We start from the raw sequence: 24,304 nt of genomic DNA on the forward strand, positions 1-24,304 counted from the left end.
AATTTATATTCATGGATAAAGATTAATATTATTAAAAAAAATATATGTATATAATTATATATATTAGATCTGATATTACAAATACTTTATATTTTTGGAAAACCAATTTCTGTTATCCTTAATATTTTGATAACAGAAAAACTATTTGTACAAATTTTAAATTAAGTTATAACATAAACATTTCTAAAAATCAGTCCAATAAATAATTTGTAGTAATAAAAAAAATAGGGTTTCATTTAAAAAACAGAAGTTTATACTTTGTAAGAAGCACAAAAAAAAAATCATATGAATTTTAAATTATGGTATTTAATAAAACTTTATGAAATTATAATTTGAATAAATTCACTTACGAACATGTTTGGTGAATTCTCCTGTAGATATGTTGTTTAAAATTAATGAAAAAAGATTTAATAAATGGTAAATTATTGACGAGCATACATCACTTGTAGATTATTTTACAAATAATAATGAATATTACATATCGACTTATTTAATGAATGATAAAATATTGTATATTAATATTAGAATACATATTGAAATTATCACTTAAATTTGTTTACTATTTTTTTTTTTTACAACACGAACACTGAATTTTATTATTTCCATTTCTTACCATAATACGATATTTTAAACAAATTATGTTAACCTGGCGTTTTGGTTAGGCAATTTGGCTACATTACTGTGATAGAATAGATGACAGATCTATTTAGTCGACATTTTATAAGGATGGATTATTATTAATATATTTAAGCACTATAAATTGATCATTTAACAAGCATTAGTTAGTTACAATTATTAAATAGATCATATTTCTTTAACAATGGAAATGTTTTATAACTGAGTTATTATTAGTATTCTTTGTATGACAAATTAGTAATTTAGAATTTATAGATACGAGCATAATAATATTATAGTATTATACTCGTAATTTTTTAGTCTCATTTGTTACTTATATAAAAAACAATGTTTATTATCAAGTGTACATATGTATTGTTATAGTCTATATTATAACTTTGCTGATAATATTTTATTATACATTTTTTATTTGTGTTTAGAAAATATTTGAATATCTTTTAAAGTATATAAAATGCGTAAAAAAGTTACTTTCTTAAGCAACATAACTAGTGTAAATTTGCGTTATAAATAACCAAGGCAGAAAACTGAGAACTTTGTGTTTCAGTTACGTAATTATTTTTTTCTAGTTGAATGATAAAAATATTTTGTCTATGAAAAAGATTGAATTTTTACGCTCAAAACGTTTTGTGTAGCGATGGTAGTGGTCAAATATTTTCTGTGTGTGGAATCCCTTAATCGTTTTTTGTGACCATTTCATTTTCCACTATTGAATAAAATTTATTTTATTGACGAACAGTTAGCATAATCCATACGAATTTCACCGTAAATTTTTTTTCTACATTAAGTAGTTTACGTTAGGTTGGACTAATAAAATTCTTCGGTTATTTGGCCGATTGGGAAACTCAAATAATTTCTCGCGTGCCATTAGTTTAGTATAAATATAATATTATTCTCATAAATTATTGAGTAGGTTTAAACTGTTTAAAGTCGTAACCACATAGTATACTATAATATAACCATTATAGCATTATAGAATTTCGTTCTTTCACGTCTACTGGATTTCGTCGGTGTATACAGAGGTCGCCGTGAGCGTATGGGTATACGATTTCGAGGGTGACTGTTCCGATGAAACAATTTCGACGAGTTTATAAGTTAGAAACCTCATACATGCACCAAAATAAATGTACTTAATTTGATTTGTATAACAAGCACAAGGCATAAAACATAACAATGTTTTCTACTTCTACTCAACATAATGCTGATTAACCTAAATACTTCTTGGTTTCCTGGAATTCTGTGAGATTTTGTGTGCAAACACTGAGCTGTGGCCAATGGTTAGTATTAAAAATATGTAATGCTAAGGATTTTGTCTTCTAAGCACGTCTTCTCAGAGGTTGCGCTATTTTTTTGAATAATATCTAGTCTATATTAAATTTCAATTCAATTCAAAAAAATGAATAAATAAAGATCGATTATTAATTTAGTTTTGTAAAGGGTAAGTTGATTTTTACTTCGATGAAAGTATAGTATGTTTGGTGAATCACCCTGTATATAAATTTCAAATAAATTTTCAGCCCTTAATCAAACTCACCTCCTATAACAAACTCAGTGCGTTTAATAATGTGCTGTATCCAATTTCGTATTCTGTATACGCTATAGCCTTTATTCTAATATATTATTGTTAACGTACAAAAATCGTAGATAGAATAATATTTTTATTGCAACACTCTGTATATGTTATCATACGTTACACGTACATAATATTATATTTATTACTTTATTTATATAAAGGGACAAAACAAATGTAAATACACCTACCGGAAATGAAAAATAAATAATGTGCAAATTTGTTTTAGTGTTTTTCATACCTGTTATACTATAACTATACTGAAATCCAAATAAATCATGCCTTTGTCGGTGGTGTATAATATTAGTTATTTAGATATAATTCATCTGTTTTTATGTTTAACATGTTGATATTTTCATGTTTTTTTATGGTCATGAGCTTATGCATCAATAACACCGAGACTCAAGATCAACAGTGATCTATTTTGAGAATATCACTTTGTTCTTTTTATTTTTTTTTGATATTTTGATAAGCAACCATAATTAATAGTCAAATTAAAATTTTACTCCTTAGAATCTGAGCAGAACGATAAATTTTCAATGATTTACTAAGCAATTCGAATTTAACACATCAATTACGGTGACCTACTCAATGATGAGGTACATCCAAAATCTACTATTCAGCCGAGCGATTAAGCCCCATCTTTTTTAACCTTTCCAACTTTAAACGAGTGATCGAACAAGAATAATTATACTTTTATTTAATTATCTTGTTTTATGAATAGATATTACATATTATATTAAATACATTTAATACATTAATACCATAAACAATTTAATTTTTCCTCCACTTTTGATTTTGCTTTTACTTAATTAATGTTTTAATTTTTATAAATTTAATTATGAAATATTCAATTTGCAAATGCGAGTATTCAAGTAAATAGTATTTGTTTTAATGTAAACAAAATGAATGCATTTTATTAAATAGTTATATGTTTAATTATAAATAAATACTAAATAGTATTAGATACATATTATACTTTTTAATATTTAAATTTTTGTGTAATTAATAAATTATATAACGAGTATAATCGCTTTTCGTATTTATTATAATCTAGATGTCTAAAACACATAAAAATAACTTAATCTATCTACGCGAAATAATAATATTTTTATATTTTATAAGTTAAGACTATTCTATTATTTATAATACATTTCGTAATTTTTTTTCAATATAAATAAGTTAAAAGTAAAAATATTTAACATTCTACGTATGTTCTTTCTGTAATTCTGTAAAGTACCTATATATGACTGCAATTTCTATTGTGCTCATTGCTTATTCGTTCCACTGCAGAAGAATAAAGAATAAACTTTTGCTCCACTACATTAGTTTAACATCTAAAGGTCAATACGTTTTGATATTTATATATTGATAAAAGCATTAAATATATTTCATGAAAATCATTTACGGTTTACATACGCCAAAATGTGTTATTGAACACAATTGACTATATATGACGGATCAATTACTATAAAATTGAAATAGATTTAATTAACCTTCTTTAAATTGAATCATTTTTAATAACTAATGTTTTGTTTGAAAACAATTTAAATTTTTTCCTATTCAGTATTTTACATACATAATAATTTTTTCACGAGTAAAATTATGTACGATGTATTAATGTACATGGAAACATGTTAAATATATATAATATCCTTACATATTATATTGGTGTTAATAATAATAGTTAGTGTTTGGTTTTAATAATTCTAAATCGAACAATTATACAAATATATTTGAATAGATATTAATAATTGTTTATTTTCACTTTAAATTATATTGAAGTTTTGACATTTAGTAATTGTATTCTTACTCGTTATTAATTTATTTGTATATAATATTATATTTTTTGGTTTATGAACTTCCCAAGGATTTAGTGTAAATATTATATTGCATAAGTTATAATTGAAAACTTGATGGTATTTCTAATTGTCAAATGGATCAAATTTTGTTTTGTTACCTAATTTAATAAATTGTTATTTTTAGAATATTAGTTTGAAATTATTCATTGCATATTTTAAATAAAAGTTTTAATTACTTTTTGTGTTGAATAAAATTTGATAGTCTTTTATTTTACTCTTATTTGTTTACGAAGTACAATACAACATTTGACAGCGATTTCCTTCCCTCGACGGGTTGTTGTTAACTTTGCGCCGGTTTCGTTTCCGACAAATTTTAATATCTTATAGTGTCCGTTTAAACGAGTGACTGAAGCAGTCCATTTAGATGGATGATATATATTATATTTATTTTTAATGGGTAGGTATTTTTATTTCTGCAAGGAAAGTAAAATAATTGAAAATAAAGTATACATGATTTTTTTATATTATATTTTACGACCTTAGTAATTATTTTTAATGGAATATAATTTAATATAACATGTGAAAAACTGAGAATAGCATTTAAACTTCAAAGTATATAATTGTTTATAATTTTTTTATTTTGATTTCAACCCAGCTTATAATATTTAATTTTGTGTTAAATTTATGATTTTATTTTTTTTTTAAACCATACCTGATAATTATAATAATAGGTGTTTTTGCTAGTCGTGTATTTTGAAGCCAACGTTACAGATTTATTTGTCACTGTAAATTATATATTAAATAGAAGAAAACTCGTATTCTCGTAGGACCGCTTTACAAATAATTTTCTTTTTTCGCTTTTTTGCGATCGCATATTATATCGATTCTGTGATATAATTCTTTGTTGTTATTAATTATGTAGATTAAATTTATTACTTATTTGAGTATAATTATTGTGGAAGAATAGTGACAGTATGGTTATTTTCTTTCTATAGATATTTATATCTAATATTGGTATTTTATAATATACTTATGTTATTAATATTATCCGTTGGTTTTTAGAGACAATGATGCTGACGAAAGATAATAAGAACTTTTAATAGGAACTTAGAAGGTGATGAATTTTCTTCTTTTTGTGTAAAATAGTTGTAGATATATGATATACTATTGCAACTGGTTAATAGTTTGGGAATCTGAAGTGTGTAGAGTTTGTGGTCAGACCCCTCTTCGATCCTCAAAATTTGGACACGACTGTGATTTTAATGGTTTAAATTACTGCTGTTATTACAAGTTTGTGTAACATTATGTATTTCTTTTTATTTAAATCTCATTTGCGTGCATATTTATTCATCACTATTATGTTTATAATTATTTTTATAATTATCAACTGATCCTGTGCCTATCAAATTTAAAAATAGTTTTTATTGAAAAAATTTGGTGACATAAATAAAAATTAGCCACTATGACTTTTTAGAGCATAATTTATTTAATACTGCTGTATATATATATAAACGTATTGTTTATTTTCATTATGTATATTTTATTTATATTCTGTCGTCGAAAAATGAACGTGTAAGTTTTCATATAAATGCATAATAATAATATATATTATAGCGAAACCGCCGCCATTGTCGTCACCTGCTGCAGCTCTCGTTGGCACAGCTCGGGTTTTCATCCAAAATTCATTCGGTCGTGTTTATTATTTTTTCACAAGACGATCTCCGTCTAAAAAACATATTGCACTTTGTTCGATGGGTTTATATATATAAGTCTCGATCGACCATCCGCCCACGTATTTATATATATATGTGCGTATCGGTCTGTCCTACATACTGTTGAATTATTTATACTGTGACTGCTTTTTTCCCCACCTACTCTTCCAATCTGTAGTGGATAGATCTAACACAGACGCAAACACACACATATACAGTAACTCATATTATATATTTATGTATAGTAAAACGTAAAACATATATATTTATAAATTTATATATTATTGGACAGACAACTAGCAATATAAAACGTGGTCGACAATCGCTGAGGTATTTATTTTTTTCATACATATGTTTTTTTTAAAATTAATTTAAGGCAACTTACAGAGACACTGACGGCGGCAGAGTGACATCTGACAAATCAAAGGACGGCTATAATTGTTAAAGTCAGCTCGTCATTTGTGCGAATTCGTGATTTTGGTCGATCTTATCTATATACATGATACCGAGACTACAAAATCTCGAGTTTCACCTCGGTCATTGTGAATGACTCTCTGGTGTGCACGTGTGTGTATGTATGTTTTTCCTTCACCCTACCTATCTAGTACCATCACCGTTTCTCTCTGTTTTTCTATCTTGTTGACGTGGTTGAGAGGCGCACGCGAAGGATCAAGAAACAAAGGAGTTGTTCATTAGTTATTATTATAACTAAAATTTGTTCGTTCTTTAAAACTTTTTACTAACTCACGAAATTGCCTTCATTTAAAAAGTCCACAGCGCCAAAGTGTATGACTTTAAACTTTTGAATAATAAAAAAAAATATTTAAATTTACCCAATTTGTTATTTGTAGTAAACTGAATTATAAAAAAGACATAATCTCTGGTCTCAGGTTAGTTATAGATTTTTGTTGTACTTTTATGTTATATATTTTGTTAGCATTGTTCATTGTCTATAGTTTTTCTTACCTCGCAGCTATACAATATTGGCAAACAAACTTATAATGCGCATTGCGCAGCGCCAGTACTATATTGTTATTTTTATATATTAATTAAAAAAAAACTTGTGGCTGTTTTTGTTTAATTGATAGTAAGTATAGAAGTTTTCTATCTTATAGATATAAGTTAACTTATGCCAAATGTTACTTAAGAAAAACAAATTTATAATGACTGTTATCAATGTCTAAATGTTTGAGTTTACAATTATATGAACGTTTTTCAAATTAAATTTATTTAATTATATTAAATATTGCATTTTATTTAACAAGAATACAATTAAATTACGATTATAATAATAACAATAAACATAACATTTATAGTTAGCTGAAAATTGATTTTCATAAGTTAAAAAAATGTATTTTAAAAAAACATTAGAACTTTTGAATAAAATCCCATCTGTACAATTTTTAAAGCTATTCGAATTATCAAACTACTGATGAATATTTATAATGCTATTTGTATATATATTATTTTTAAGGAACTCAGAAATAAACATGGAAATAGTGATAGTATATTATAGTTACATAATTAATTAATTTTAAGGCCGATTGCTAAAACTTAAATTGCATACTATATTAATTAATTAGCCTATTATTGCATTGTATACCATATTGTACACCGTCGAGCATAATTTCATTATTTAACTGATTTAGATAAATTGAACATCATAATACTAAAATCCTAATATTAATAATATTTATATAACAGTTACTGGAAAAGTAGACTTACAACGATCGCATACTACTTGAGTTTTCAAACTACCATGCGGTGCGAAAACAACTTTATTATCGTGAAGCGTTAAATAATGTATCATACATATTAGTTTCTTTAAAATTTGAGCCAACGATGTTATTACCATTTAACGTTTTATTATTATTTTTTTTAATGTTAACTATAATTATATTATTATACATGTTTTAATTTTCGTTCAACGCTCAATACTCGGAATACGAAATAATCACTTAGTCACTCAACATCTGAATAAGCTAACGTTAACTCGGTAGCTATGTGTTGGTTATTTTGTTTACATAAACATGCGGCAAGAGAGTTGATAAAGAGACAGAGCGACAGAGTTGCAATGATCGTAATAATTATTTTACGAATACCACATTTGTGTGCGTCTAAAGTCAATAGTATAGGCTTTTGGTAGATAAAAGCCACTATGCACATATTATATTATTATACATTTTGTATATATTGTATACGTGGTAAAATAAACACTTAGGAATTAGCTTGGTTGAGAAATAGGAATTCGACCCATTGCGGTTGGGACTTTAGTTTCCGTCGTATGTGCTCGAAAATGGATTATATTTAAAGTGACTCGTGACGACGACAACGACAACCAACGAACCTTGATGCAGTATTATACGCATAGTGACGAATTATGTGCAGCTGAGCCCACTCCCACGGTGCCGAGAGTACTGCTTACTATTATTGTTGTTGTTATTGTATTTACTAATTTTGCGTACGTGACCGGAGTATTCATTATACTATATAATATATTATGTACAGGGTGATTCACCAAAAATGCTCTAGCTTTTTTTTTTTATAATGCAGTTTTTTAAATTTTAAAACACATTTAAAGACCCCATTTTTAAATTTTTGTGATTTTTATATTTATTTTTATGTTAAGAAGTATCTTATGGAAATACAAACTCCTGTTTTTTAAATGAAAAAAAACTGCCTTTTATATTGTAAATAATTTGGTGTATTTTTAATAAAAATGTTGTCGTATCAAGACTAAAATTCAAAACCAAAAGTTATTTTACTCCGTGTACTAAGGATAATAAATTTATGATATAATGAGTTTGGAAGATATGTGGTGGGTTATTGAGATTTGAAAGTTTTAGTAATTTCAGTTATTAATAATTATCAATGTTTATAAGTATAATAAATAATAGGTTTGATATAACAGGTTTAAAATATATTAATAAACAAAATAGGTACTAATCATTCAAATTTGAATTAGGTATATCAACATTAAAAACAAAATCATCTACAAAACAATTTACAGTAAAATGAGGGTTCTAGTTTGAAAACCAAAAGTTTGTATTTCCACAGAACACTCTTAATAAATAATACATATAGTATTTTAAAATATGCTCTTTAAGTATATTTATAAAATATAAAAATTTGAATTTGAATAAATTCATCGTTTAAGGATAAAATGGTAATGATAATTCTTGTTAAATAACTCTGTATATGTACCGAAGGGTTCGCTAAAACCGACGGCCGTGCGCGTCTTGAGTGCGTTTCGGCGGCGGACGACGAGAGAATGCCTATTATTAATTATATTATATACACGCACAGTCTTCATCCTAGATGATGTTTGCCGTTTATATCGGTACACTCGGTACAGTGTTTGTGTATCGTGCAAGTGACGTACACTGCGAGAGTTAAGTGTTGTACAGAAATGACGTATTATTTCAATAGGCGTGATAACGTAAATTATAATATTATATATACTGCCTGCAGTATACATAAATATTATATTATATAAAAGAGGGATGATTGCCAGTGGAGTTTGATTTGATTTTGAAAGTAGTTTTTACCAAAACTTAAGAAGGGTACATGCTTTGCACTAACCAAAGTATTGCTACTTATTATATTATTATTCAGAATTGTAGACGTATCACATACTCGACGCTGCTAAAGTATTTGTTTTTAAGAGTTGGGTGCAGTTCTTATAACTGTTAGGTCTATAATTTTTTTGAAACGAAAACTTCTTCTTGCTTTCGTAAAATGTCCACAGTCCCCCCTTCCCCGGAGAATGAGAGCCATGATTGTGGAACTGAGTGAAGGGGCGTAAGACATAAAACGTCAATACTCAGTTTTTTCCAGTTGTTTATCCTCCCTCCCAGTATACGAACAGACGTTAGAATATGATTATCGGCCATTGGTGTCGAAGTCTTCGTGTTTTTCTTTTAACCCGGCTCGGGTCAACGTCGTCGGTTTTCGTTTACATTGTGTTTTGCATAACAAAATAATCTCGGAATAAAAACTTTGTATATTTTTTATTTATTGTTACAAACGTTTATTTGCATTGACATTTGATGTATATTGTGCGCGAGTTTCTACTATGCTTTTTGTAGTTACTACGACGGTCCTAATTTAATTTTTTGGAAAACGTGTATAATTTCGCGACATTGTTAAAAATCTAATGAAATTCTAGTTTTTATATTCATGTCGCAGTTCGCCGAATAAAAAAATCGGTCTGCAGACAGATCGTTAGGAGCAACACTATTTACATCACCATATACCTAATATATTTTTGATTCAAGTTAAGCGCATTTTATCGTTAAAAATACTATATAGAATTTAGTGTGGTTTATTGTTTTATGGTAAATGAAAAAAACATCACATTAATTTTTCATTTCCATATGTGTGACGTATACGTTTGCAGTGTTCTTTCTTAATAAATCTAAAGTTTTTTAAACGAATTAATTTGTTTTTAAGTCATTTTATTCTAGTCAATCGTTGTTTACTTCTGGATGTGTTTGAAAGTCGAGGAAGGTAATCGAGTTTCGCTGACAAAACATTTATTTAACGTTCAAGAGTCTTGAGAGTAACCGTGGGTTTTAAACATTATACAGAATGCATAAAATGATATTTTCGCTGAATGCATAAATCATACAAAACTTCAAAGAATTATACTAGTGAAATATTATTTTGAATATATTGTACGGTATAAAAGCTTGCCAGCAAGCAAGAATTTCCGAGAATAATATAATCGCGCGCTAGTATTTGAATTACACATTCGCGAATGTGAACACTGAACATCCATGATTACGAACTCAGCTATATTCTGCAGAGTTCGCGAGGAACGTAGTACTGCGCGGACAACGCACACAGACACACGCGCACTCAAATATATTATATACTTCAAAAAACATATTTTGCATCCTTTCGAAGCTATCATAAGTATATATATATATATAATGTACAATGCATGCGTATATTATATGAATTATGTCGAACGGGAATTTGGAAAATTATTATTTTGCGCTTACCCGGAGAATTGACGGGTGGGTATAGGGTCGGTCCGAATAAGATATTTACAATAAGCTATGTTTATAATATATACGTTGCATGCCCGGAATAGGTTTTATATTATAAGGTGTATAATATTTTATGTCTTTGAATTGCACGTTTTCCTTTTGTCACATTATTTCGACGCTCTACTGCATAGAATCAAACGTAGCGAAAGTCCGCTGTTATAGTCGTAGTTGTTACCTGCAACTCACATATTATAATACACAAAATATACATATTACATATCGTTAATATATATATATACAGAAGATCCGTTTAAAATGTATACACGTAAAGTGTGACATACCACTGCAAACTAAAAATTAGCGATGTATCTATAGGGCTCTGTAGGGGTACCTTTGGAATTAAATGTCTTTGTTAAAAAATTGAAAATCATATTCGTTTACAAAGTTACGACAATTCACCGCGTACAGATTTCTGGTTAGCTTCAACATATAAAAGTATATTATTGTTTGATAGTGTTTATTGTGTTTTATTTATACGGTTTAAAACTACTGTTTATCCTACTAATATAATATTATTGTTCTGCCCGTGCACGTTTTACGCTTTGTATTTCTTATTTTCCTTAAGTCCAAAGCATCCGGTGTGTCGTGCTTCATTCGTACGGCAGCTGTGCGGCTGTTCCCGTCGCTGGCTTCGTTTTTGGCAAGTGCTTTTTAATGAACGTCACTTGGTCCAGGCAATCCCGTTTTAATTAAACTCATCCGCGCGAGAACGATGCAAAACGTCATTGTCCGCCGAGAAACAAATACACAACAGTACTTCATTTTTCATAATTTTTTGTATTTTCATTAAAAGTAAATCACAATCATCGTTTTATACATTTTTATAATTTCGTTTTTCTTTTTTAAATAATGATATTGCTTGTGAGTATGTGTATTACATATTTAATGTACACATTTATTATTTATACATAATATATTATATGGTACAAGTTTTTTTTTTATCGTGACCTATGCAATACAGGGAAATGAAGAGTTTTAACAATATTTTATTAAACGTATATCAGAATCATACTATTTTACATTTTTCTATGACTATATGATTATAATTTTTATGATAGGATTGAAAAAAAATATTGAATTCCTTAGGTTTCCTGCAATATATTGCCCAGTTCACGATAAAAAAAAATCATTTAGTGTAATACATTACATGACACATAAAAACAACAATAAAAATAAAAATAAAACAGGATAGAATAATAAGCATCACATAGAAAATATCGTGATGTAATCTTAAGTATATTAAACATATATATATATATTTATAAACTGTGGACGCACTTATAATAATAATATAATAATAATAATGACAATATAGTATTAATAATAATAGGTTTATACAAAATACGAGTATAACGCGTTTCTCGTCGCGTGTACCTCCTATGTAGGTTGCCGCCGGATGGATTGTGGTGACTGCGCCAAGGTTAGGTAAATAAAAAAAAAATATGTTTAAAAAAAAAATGCGATCAATGAAAAAAAATGTTATCGTTTGTAAATCGCGTGTACAACAACTCGGAGAAACGAATAGCGCCGGCGAAACCGATCGATAGGAATTGAATTGAAAGCCGCCACGACGGTGTCACTTTTGCCTTCAAACGGGAGTCGGCTTATCGGGTACAGGCGGCGGTTGCTGCGGCGGACGGTCTTCGGCGGTTGATCGCAGGTCGTTTAGCTCGCAGTAGATGTCGGCGTACGACTCATCGTCTCGTACATTCGCAGCGCCACCATACAACAGGTCAACCGGGTCCACGTAATCGCTGTTGATCGACGGCGATGGTGACGGCGGCGATGGTGACGGCGGCGATGGTGACGGCGGCGGCTGCGGCCGGCGAGTGTGCTGATGTCCCGCGGCTTCCGCCCCCGCCGACCCGATCATCTTGATCCTGGGCGCCCTGAGTCTGTCCAGCGACGGGGCGCCCGTGCCCACAGACTTCACGTCCCGCGGTGGTCCGTCATCCGCGGTCACCGACTTGGTCGTCACGGTGGAGGTCATGTCGTCCAGCCCCCTGCTGCCCGTCGAGTACCAACCGCCGCCTCCGCCGCCACCGCTGCAGCAGGTTTCCTCCACCCGGATCAAGTCGTACAGGTGTTCGATTATGCCCCGGGCCTCGGCATAGTCATCTGGGTCGTCCAGCTTGTCGCGCAAGTTTTGCAACATCTCGTGCGTCAGCTCTTCCGGTACGGTCTGCGTTCCCTTGTCCTGGTATACGATCACTCGTACAGCGCCCACGTCGCTGCCGCGGCCGCCGATGCCGCCGCCGCCTAACTTGAGCCGCTGCAGTTCTGCGTACTCGTGCACGGACACCCGGGACAGAGAGTGCGCCGACATGGTCCTGCAAGCCGTGCCCCCGCCGCCGCCTCCAACGCCGCCGTTTGGGGTGAGAAGTGACCGGAGCTTGATGAAGTAACCGCGCGCGTTCAGCCAGGTGACCGCGCTCACCGCGCACACCGCACCAAAACCGCACAGCACCAAAAGCACCACCGTGGTGATGACCCCGCGCTCCGCAGTTGGTGACAAGACGTCGCCCAGCGACGGGAATTTACCCACGCCGCTGGCCTGCGTCGCAGCCTCCCGGTCCCGTACGCACACGTCGAATGCGGCTCCATCGTCTCGGTCGCATCCGGCTGCCTCCATGAACTCTGAGATCCGCAGGTGGTCGAGCTCGGCACCCGTCAGGTTGGCGCACTCTGCTTCCACCTTGTTCACCCGGAAGTAGTTCCGGTCGGCGAATTCGGTGTTTCCGTCATCGTCGGTCGCGGCCACGGTCACGGCGACAAACTGCCACAGGACACAGCCACACGACCCGTTGAACGTATTCCCGGTGACGTTCATTTCGGATGCGGCCCTCTGCAGCCGGATCGCGGGCAACCACTTGCCGTCGGCCACGGATTGCAGGAAATTGTTGTCGCTGATGCGCAACACCGATCTCGTGCTCGACCTCATTTCCGGGCTGGACGCTGTTGACTCGTAAAACGCCTCGGTCCCGGTGTGGTTGAACGTGTTATCGTGCACCAGTACTGTGTGCAAGTCGTGCAACACGAAACCCCGACTGTCCACCCGCTTGAATGTGTTGTTGTACAACGTCAGCTTAGTTGCCACCGCCACGGCCGAGGTCCGCACCAATTCGAACCTGTAACGGGGAAATACGATATTATATACACAGGTTTAGGCTATCACCGGCATTGGCTATATGAGCTAATCATTGTTAGTACCCTTGATATTAACGCGACCGTCCAAAATACTGCGGTTGTCTTAAATGTTAATTGAAAATCTTAGACGCTTTATAAGTCAAATTAGACTATCACGCAATTTTTAATTATTATCCATATCCACCACGTCGATAGATAAAATATTATAGTATTTAATATCGCAACTATTTTAAGTAAATATTTTATGGTGCTATATTATTCTTGATAAAAATAATTTATTGGGTAAAAAAATGTTATAAAAGTAATTGATTTATATCTGTGATTAATTTTATTTAGATGTAATGTAAATAGTATAGTGAATTACCGCCTCTCGTGGTTCTTCCCTAAAATTTACTCGGTATTTAAACCTACAATTATTTTTTGGGTGATTTGCGTCGTCATAAACATGTATTATTCATAATATATACGCTTACTGAGTGATTGGATGCTATCGCTACAGGACACAACCGATATCCTTCACTTTAGTTCGCTATAACTTTCGAGTTGCGACAGATTAATCGCTTTGTTTTTTATACGAGTATAATATATAGGCCAGGCCCTGTAGGTGCCTGCGGGTAAATGTACACGTAATAATATATTGTTTTATTTTGCACTTGTGGTAGGTATTTTATTATTATTTTGTAATCGCGTCACCACACGTGCTGCATACTACACTCGAGGTAACGTGTATGCGAATATAATATACGTATTTTTTTTTTACATGACTATTACATTAACACAATTCGTAGCTTCTCGGCTGTTATTTTTCTTTATCGTTAAAATACTATTTGACGAAAAAAAATATAATTAATGCCTGTGTACGCGCGCACACTGAATGTTTATCAGTCGTTCAAAGACCATTGAGTTTTTAATTCACAGAAATTTGTCATTTTTATATATTTTGTATGCGTGTGCTTTCCTTTAGCCTCTCCATCATAACTCGAGTGATGGTACAATTACGGAAACAACTCTTCTAGTGTCTAAAGTGTATTATGCATGGGGTAGTGGCTGTGTAGGTATAAGTAATAATGTAGTTGAATACTCAATTTTCCATTCACCGTGTACACAGTTATGCGGAATAAAATAAATAAAATAATCTATAAAGAGTGGAGCTGTGTGCATACATGTGCATTATAGTCGTTACGACGTAAATTGTAGATTATACGTGCACTTCACGAAGTCTGGTGATAGACGCACTCTTGACATTTATCCTTTAAAAGCAAACCATACAATGATATGAAAAAGGGGAAAAGATTTCAGCGGGAGCGATAGATAGAGAGTAGGCGATACCTATTCATGCGTGTACACGCATAGAGCAAACTTTTTTGGCCATCATCCAATAAAGTATTAGTTTGCGACCCATTTTAAAACAAGTAAGTATACATAGATATACATATTATATCGATTAAAAAGTAGTAACCGTTAATATGTATAATCGCTTGTATACCGGTATCGGTACGTGTTTTTTTTTTATTATTAAAAATAATTATGGAAAATAATATGGTGAACGTAATAAATTTTTATTATTATCATGAAATACAAATTTACATTATTAAAATAATGTTTGTCAACGATGCCATTAATTTTTTAGATTTTATATGTATATATTTAGTTATTATAATATGTATGTAAGCACAGTCTGAGGAAAAAAGTACCTTGCATATCAAGATGTAATAAATTTTACTTAAATAAATATCTGAAGTACGTTGTTATCTTTGTGTTGCACAGTTATTGAAAGTTTTGAAGTACAAATTTATGCCCTTAAAGAACACATTATTTGCTGACTAATTCATAACCAGTACTTTAAAATACATATAATATTATATATACAAATGATAAATGTACATAACTTTATAATCATCTCGAGTCGTCGGTAAACATAATTTTCAATATTTTATAAGTCTAATTTAATAATATTAATAAATATCAACAAATCTCTATTACCATGCATGTAATATAATATTATTTGATTTTATGATAAATAAGATTTTTTTTCATTTTTTTTTTTCATAATTGAAAACAAGGTATTAGAAAATACTACAATTACACGAACTTATATCCGGTATAATAATGTTTTTGACTAGTTTTTAAATGAGAGTAGGTAGGTACACACAAGTCGTAGGTAGTACTCTCTTTCGGGTGTTATGGAAAATCGTCTTGGGGAGAAAACCGTTTTACACACACAACATAACGTCTTTTATGCGTATTATATACCATACAACACCGTCCTAAGTATAATGTATATTTATAGTAATGATTGACCATCGGCGTGCCAGTGGATAGCTGGTGACTACTGATTATTGATAGACCGCGTGGGTGGTTCTCCGGGATCCCGGATCGGGATTATATGCAGTGTGCACGATTGTAAAACGTACGCCAGTTCGTCGATCGAGTATATTGCATGAATAATGATTAATGGAATCGTTTGCGAAATTGAGTGGATTCAATAACAACGGGAAGCGCGAGGTCCCCAAAGTTATGGTAAAGAGTGGGATTGAATTCGTCGGATTTCGTCTGAAATAGAATCGATGAGGTTGCGCACATATCCATTTATATATTGGTAGAGGGAGAGAGCCGTAGTTGAGTGGTACGACTACGATTTTCCACAAGTAACGATAAAAGCGTACGCGTATTACACTTATATTAATGCCCCGAAAACGATACTTTGGAAAACGCGTTTTTCCGGAATACTCCTTTTTGTCCCCATCCGCAATTAAAGAGGTATAGCTCCAAAATGTATACGGTGTAAACCCATTCTCATAACCGTTATCACGAGGGCGACCATTTATTGCAGGCTGTCGCTTTAATTCGATCCTATCATTTTATAATAGCATTCGCATATAACCGGTACTTGAAAGTTATGGATTTAAAAATGCTAAAATATGCACCTACTTTATAATATTAAATAATTTTGTTTTTTAGAAATGTTAATGGTTTTCCAATATTTCGTTACTGACATGCTTATACAAAATTATGAAACTGATTTTCATTACTTATTTTTTAACTCGAGAAATGTTTATTAAGTTTTAAAATTACTATAATGATGATATAAAAAATCTGTACCACTTAAGGATATTATTACATACTCGCATATTCTTCGGTCAATATGTGCGGCAAGCATAATATTGCAGAATTTGCAAGGGAAATATAAAAGACTTACGCTTTACAATATTTATCAGTAACTAGTCCACGCGCGTGCGTGTGTATAATAATCATAGCAGTTATATAATGCATCTCTTATCTAATGCACTTTTATGGGAGAGAAAAAAAACACTCGGCGACTCGAAGAGAAAATCTCGTTAAGAAAACATTTTAGATTCTTGTCGCGTATAATGGATTACTCGCGCGGTTTGATTGTATTATTATTAATGTGGGTAAAAAACGGGTTCGCGCAAAACACAGCCGTCGTGGTCCGGACTCGTGGGGTGTCTCTGATAGTCGTCGCCTCCGCCGCCACCGCCTCAGTAAGTACCCCTATTATAATAATATTATTATATACCTACTATATTATTATATATTATATAGTTGTTCAAAGTTTGTCCGGAAACGAGAACCGTCGTATAGAACATTGTAATATCGTTGTGTATAGTATATAGATATGTGTGTACGTGGCGCGCGTAAAACAAGATGACGACCTGCAGATATTCAAGCGGAAATAAAAGTTTCAAAAACAAAAACTATGATTATAAGCTTCGCTGCATAATTTATATATACAATCACGCGATAATGGCCTAGCATCGCGAAATAGAACCGGGCACCCGTTTGCGAATAACCTGACGCCGACGAAAGATACGATATACGCGCGTGGCGTATCCCGGTGATAAGTACTGTACAATAATATTATGCGCGTGGGCACCTATTATAATGTCGAAATTTTTCAAACAATATCGATTGTTAAATAACGATAATTCTCGTATTGCATCGAATAGTACAACTATCTTTTCATTCATCGTGACTCCATTAAGGCAAAAATTGTTTTTTTTTTTCAAACTTATATTATGTGAATGAATAATGGAAGACATCCGTTTCAGATGTCTCCAGCGTGTTATATACGTAATAAATACGAAATCATCAAGAGAAAATATAATATTATGAGGTTTGAGAATGTTTGATAAAACCGATTATAGATTATACGTCATCATATTATTTTTGAAATACATAGAGGAGGTAGGAACACTGACAAAACCGAAAATAAATCGCCACGTCTGTACGGCTTACTGACGTTTTTGAAAAGTTCTGGCGACGAGACAAGCCGCGCCAATTGGAAAAGTGATGGCAGCTTTAATTTCAGATGGATTTATATAACCCTTATCACGGAGAAACCGCGTACACTAGTAATGTTGCCCCGTCTCTATGGTGATAAATTTTTAATGAAAACCCAATCACTAGATAGACAAGACAGATTCATTAAAACCGAAAAAAATTAAAACCCTTGTAAATTCATTTTTACCTTGATATTATATTTTTATAGTCGTAAATAATAATAATATTAGTATAATTTTTTTTTTTTAAATCGTTAACAATAATAATAATTATTAATAATGCTATATTAAACCGTTTTCGCGGCAAACAGTGGTGCATTATGCATGGCGTTTACGCGGGGCAAACACTCGTCGTGTTTCCATGTTCTCCTGTGTTAATCTTATAGAAAACACAGGAAAATATGCTGTCCACAATGTGTATATAATGTTTAATATATAATATAATATATATAAATAATGCATTATATAGTTTATATAACTAACGCTTGAGGGGTAGTGATATGATAACGTTTTAAAAACAAACAAATAAAACAGGAAAACACAACTTTTGAAATCTCAGCATACATATATACTACACTATATATAAATATCAATAGGCATACACTCGTATATATATTCTTTTTCCAACTCCCTTCATATCCATTTACCGTATTTTACACCGCCGAGTGGTTTTCCAGGATCGTTGCACTTTATATATATATATATAAAGAGAGAAATGGAGAGAGAACTATATATAGCGTAACCGCTAGGGACATAAGTGCTCATCAAAAATCTTGACGTTTTTACGGTGTCTCTTCAATTATTATGACGTACCTACCAGCGTTTCGACCGCACCTCCGCCTTTGGTAGTTGAGCCGGGTGGGTATCTAAAAGTACCAGTTGTTGTATATTATATATATGTGTGTGTGTGTGTGTTGTACGGGTGCTTTTCAAAGATTGCTTTCCAAAAACGCATACTCTCTTTCACACACATATCCGTCACATTCCATCAGAAAGCCTACTCGTTTACGTACACATAAAATTTTTATTTTATTTTATATACACAGCCACTAAAATAGGTGTGTGGATTTCCTATGCTTAATACATGTCGACGCACGTACTGGTTGTTATGAGGGGGTGGTGACATAAAAAAAACTTTTTTCGCATACTGCCGCACTAATGAGCTAGGTGGCTCAAAAAGCGACGTACAAGTTATTAGAGGGATTATATTATGTGTATTAGGTATACGAATATAATATATAGTGTTCGTACATAATCAATTATTATTGTTAATTATATTTTTCGATGTAACAATTTTATTAAACTTGCAGTCCTGCACAGATTAAAGGCATGATGTGCACAGAGCGTATTATTTATTTTATGTACAACATGTTCAACGATAAAGTTACGTACTTCGAACGTATGACCCTGAAATTCATTCATTCTCCTTTTTGAGTTCGAATTCGAATTATATATATTTTTCAAACAACTTAAACTTATAAAGTTTTTATTATCTTAAAAATTGAGTTATCGTATTTTTTAACTGTCTATCTATGATTACACCAAGTTTCAAGTGATTTTGTATTTACGACACCACACTTAAGTTTTCAAATAAATCATACAAAAGCTCATTGAACATTGTAAAATAGATACACTTTCAAAAAAAGATAAAATATACAACATGCATAAATCTAAACTTTAACATACTCTCAATAAGTCAATTTTTAAGATAGAAAATAACCTTCAAGTTAAAGTTGTTTGAAAACAATAAATTTAATTCAAAATAAAACTCAAAAGAGGGAGTGCAATTCAAGAAAATAAATTTCATTTAGTTGCGCCTAAAGAAAATTAAAAAAAAAAAATAAGTGTATTATGAAGTCCTAAAAAAAAAAAAACTGGTACAAAATTTTGGGTTATGCGTTTAAAATATTTCGTGTTACCTTTATCGTTGAACTCACTTTATAGAATACCGATGTTAGATTGTTTATATAGGTATTGTGAGGAGGGACAAGTAAATGAAGCACGCTGTATTATATAAATTATTTTACACATAATATATATTTTTACGGTGGCTTGCATTTGTTTCACTTTCGTCCAAAGGTCAACCCCATAAACTTTATGTACTTATTACTCTCTTCGACCTCTAACAAGCCTAATTAATATTCGTATATATATATACGTATAACAGTACGCGTGTATGTAACAACCTGCATGTTCACTAAACCGTCATCTATCACTCACCAATTCTGACTGACATTGAATTGCATTATATATATATATATATATATAAAGATAATGTATATTGTATATACAACGGATGGCCGCTTTAACGGACCACCGAGATTCCGTATATTATTTAGTGTCGTGCGATAGTGCACGAAGAGCCTATAATGGTGTCGTCGGGAAAAAAGACCTTTTGCCGCCCAGACAACGATATATTTTATGGCGACTACTACTACTATTATTACTACTAATACTACTAGCCGAGGTTTTTTCTTTTTGTGCAAACGGCTTTTTTTTTTTATTGGCGCCCCTTTTTTCTCTCTTTTAATCTGTCATGAATCGACGTGCCGAAAAATTATGGTTTTGATATGTGGTGCTACTCTCTCTTACTCACTCTCTCTCATACTTTTTATATTTATCTATACGCCCCTACAACCGTGCATGTCCACACCACAGCTATAGGGCACATCACTCATTTGCCTACACACAGGAGGACATAAAATACTACAACTGATCGCAAGCCCCTTTCCCATCCCCTCTCTAGTAATATGACCAAAATTTATTGCTCCGATTTCGATCCCAGGTAAATTGGAAAGAGTGCGGTATGATGATATATGTTCGGTTTAAACCACGAGTATACATTATATAGATACGTATTTTTTTTCAATTACCGTTTTTTCTCTGTCCCTGGAGGTTTTACGAATATTATTAAATTAATGTATTGCTGCAATGCATCGCACGTAGTTTGATCGAAATCCGAAATCCTTTTTTTACAAAACAAACCCATAATTCGGTTAAATTCGATTACGTCGAGTACACATATAAAAAAAGTAAAATAATATTACACTTTAATTTGCTGTAGTAATATTATGTATAATATATCATTATGCCGTCTTTTATTATTATAATAACGATCCACTAATATGATTGTATATACATATATTCTGCATATAATTCTTATTAGTATTATACAGCTGAGACCATATCGATCGACGAACAAGTTATACGCGGATGAGATTTATTTGTACAACGCTATAATTCATGTTAAATTTAACAGACAATCGAAGATTATTTATTTTATAGTCCATTTGATCAAAGGTCTTTATTATTATGCATAACATTTATATAATGACAATGTACAATATGTAAACCAATACACGTGATTTAAAAACGATTTTATTATATAATATAATATTTTTGCCATTTATCTATTTTCCCGGTAAAATTCTAATCTTGTTCGCGAATTCGATTGTCTATAATTAGGTACATACCACATTTTGCAACGATAAAATAATAATCATAAACCTATAATGGTCAACACTTAACGTACCAAATAATTGGATCACGGCGTGCTTGCTTAAAAAGATAAAAATGTATACGTATTATATTATATTATGCGCAATTACAATTTAATGAAATATTCTATAGTATTGACAATTGTCGCGAGGAATTAAAAATTCGATCGTTTTTTTTTTATTATTATTATTGTTATTAAAATATTTTTTCACAAATGAAAACTAATACACGACCTCGCAAATAATATATTGATAAAATATAACAATATAAAGTCAATTTAAGCATATAAATTAAAAATGCGCGTGTCGGGTGAATTTATTTCATAAGAAAATATCGTTGCGACATACAAATTTAGGACGGCCAAACGAACGTATTCGTTATGGATCAGCAGAATGCGTTGAAACACGATTGCATATAGAATGTGTGCTTGGTAGAAGAATTTTTGCCGTCCACAGGCGACAGAATGTCCACGATTAGGGGACATGTGGCATAGGTCAACGCCCTTTTTTTGTGGTCGAGGGTGTAAGACGGATTTGGGTTGTAACTCTAACAACAATATCGTGGCAATCTCCCTCTCAGGTCGTCGCGTTTGCACATTCCTACACTTTATCGTTGAAATCACGGTCGATATTAATGTCGGAAATAGCCAATAATGGACCAATGCCCATTTGACTGGATTAGGTACTTTTGGTAATGTGTATTTTGATTTAAATCACTATATTTGGAACTAATAACCTTTGCGAACGGTAAGGTTTGTGTAATAACGGTGAAATATTTCTTCGTGAAAACTATATTTGAAAATTCAAATCACGCCTACTCTTGAAAAAAAAACAGGCATCTACCATTATTTGATCACTATATAGTAAACCATTCTAAAAGTTTTTATTTAAAAAAAAAACTATCAGACGAGCACGTTATAACATTTTAATATTTAAAAAAAACATATCTATTCATATACAGTTTTCTTTTGTACATTTTAAATGCTTAAATATTTGTTGATACCATTTAACAACAACATATTTGTGTTAGTAAATTTTTCTTTCGGTTTGGTGAAGGATTTATATTATACGACTTTGGATTGACTTGTCAACTCTATCTTAACATCATTTCGTCGCGCAGCCTAACTTTACTACCTAGGTATATACCTAATAATACGTAAAAGTGTTAATAACGTTTTGTCATTTTGATCGAGTTGTATGAAGTGCGGATGAGAGACAATAACGTAACGAAATTATATTATTATTAGACAATTTTTCGTACGAATGTCTGACTTGGAATCATTGTCGCTTTGGATCCAAATAATACATAGTTATTATGATTTATATTTGTTAAAATCTAATTATAGCTATAAACGTGTCAGTCCACGTGCAGTTGAATCGAGTTCGCGGTATTCAGTTATTATTTTGATTTCAATCTCTCGTTGTGGAAACATAAAAAAATATTACATAATATACGTGTTTAACAGATAAAAAGAAGAAACGAAAAATAATTCGATATCCGTGGCATATTGTCTTATTATATAATGCAAACGCCACTTGCTGCTGCATTACCGTCATCTTAGGAATCTCGTCAGAAAGTCCAGATTAAAAAGAGGGGAAAGGGCACTATCCCATGACCAATTTAATTAAAAATATCGTCCTTTTCTGCAATTAATTGTTTTTGGATGATATAACAATCGTAAAAAAAGTGATGTTTAAATTTTTTAGATACAAGAAAAATAGTTAGTTAAAAATTTGGGCTCACTAAGCTCTTGTAACCCTCAATGGATTTTTAATCTGGACTAGAATTGCTGACTACTAAATAATACTGTTTATAATTAATTTTGACTACGACATTTCCAAATTATATACCTAAGTTATAGCTATAACAATTTTTTTTATAGCTATGATAAATTAAACGACACTCGTGGTCATCGCTGTTGGTGAACGCGATGTAATATGACTAGAAACTGTAAATACACATATCAAGATTTTGCCTGGAGGTAATTGATGAAATGATTTTGAACAACTGTACTTGTACACAATATTCTATACATTGTGTTTACCATATAAAAGGACGTGAACATCTGTGGCTTCAACAGATGAGATTTTCGTCGTTACGGGCGTATGCAATTCTTATTAAATCTTGTTTTTCCCTCATTTTATATTTAGTTTGGTTAAGCATTTACAGTTTCTTACTATAAAACATGAACCAAATATAATAACTATCACGATTCTGTTCAAAATTCAAACCCTTATCGTACACTTACGCTCTTACTTGGTAAGAGTTAAGACTTGAATTAAGCAACTTAATAGTTAGACTAAGTGTTAAGACTTACGTACATTTTTAGTGCTATATACCTGCTCATTTTCCGTTAACGTTTTGTTTAAACATAATATATTATGTACACAAAAAAATTGTGTGAATATTTTTTAAGTATTTTTTTTTTTTTTTTTTTTATATCTAAACAAATGCGACTAAAATCTTTTCGTTAAGACACACATTGTCCGGCTTTGTTCGCTTGGATTTTTTATTGGATATGACACGATTATTCTTGTACTATGTGATGCATATTAATACGTTTCGAAATATTACTATACATAAAATA

At 31.7% G+C, this 24,304-nt stretch overlaps 2 protein-coding genes across 4 annotated transcripts in view; one reads left to right on the forward strand and one right to left on the reverse strand.

The window, feature by feature from the left end:
• Window positions 1-24,304, forward strand: part of LOC132923361 (E3 ubiquitin-protein ligase MYCBP2) — a 277,986-nt gene that overhangs the window by 78,959 nt on the left and 174,723 nt on the right. The window lies entirely within an intron of this gene.
• The window catches only part of LOC132923363 (uncharacterized), a 121,419-nt gene continuing 108,643 nt past the window's right edge, over window positions 11,529-24,304 (reverse strand). For both annotated transcript variants that reach the window (XM_060987316.1, XM_060987315.1), the window contains one exon: window positions 11,529-13,899. In XM_060987316.1, coding sequence (XP_060843299.1) covers window positions 12,360-13,899 — 1,540 coding nt within the window. In that variant the 3' untranslated portion in view covers window positions 11,529-12,359. The remainder of the gene's footprint in view (window positions 13,900-24,304) is intronic.

The sequence above is a fragment of the Rhopalosiphum padi genome, chromosome 2 (assembly GCF_020882245.1).
Source record: "Rhopalosiphum padi isolate XX-2018 chromosome 2, ASM2088224v1, whole genome shotgun sequence".
Lineage (NCBI taxonomy): Eukaryota > Metazoa > Arthropoda > Insecta > Hemiptera > Aphididae > Rhopalosiphum > Rhopalosiphum padi.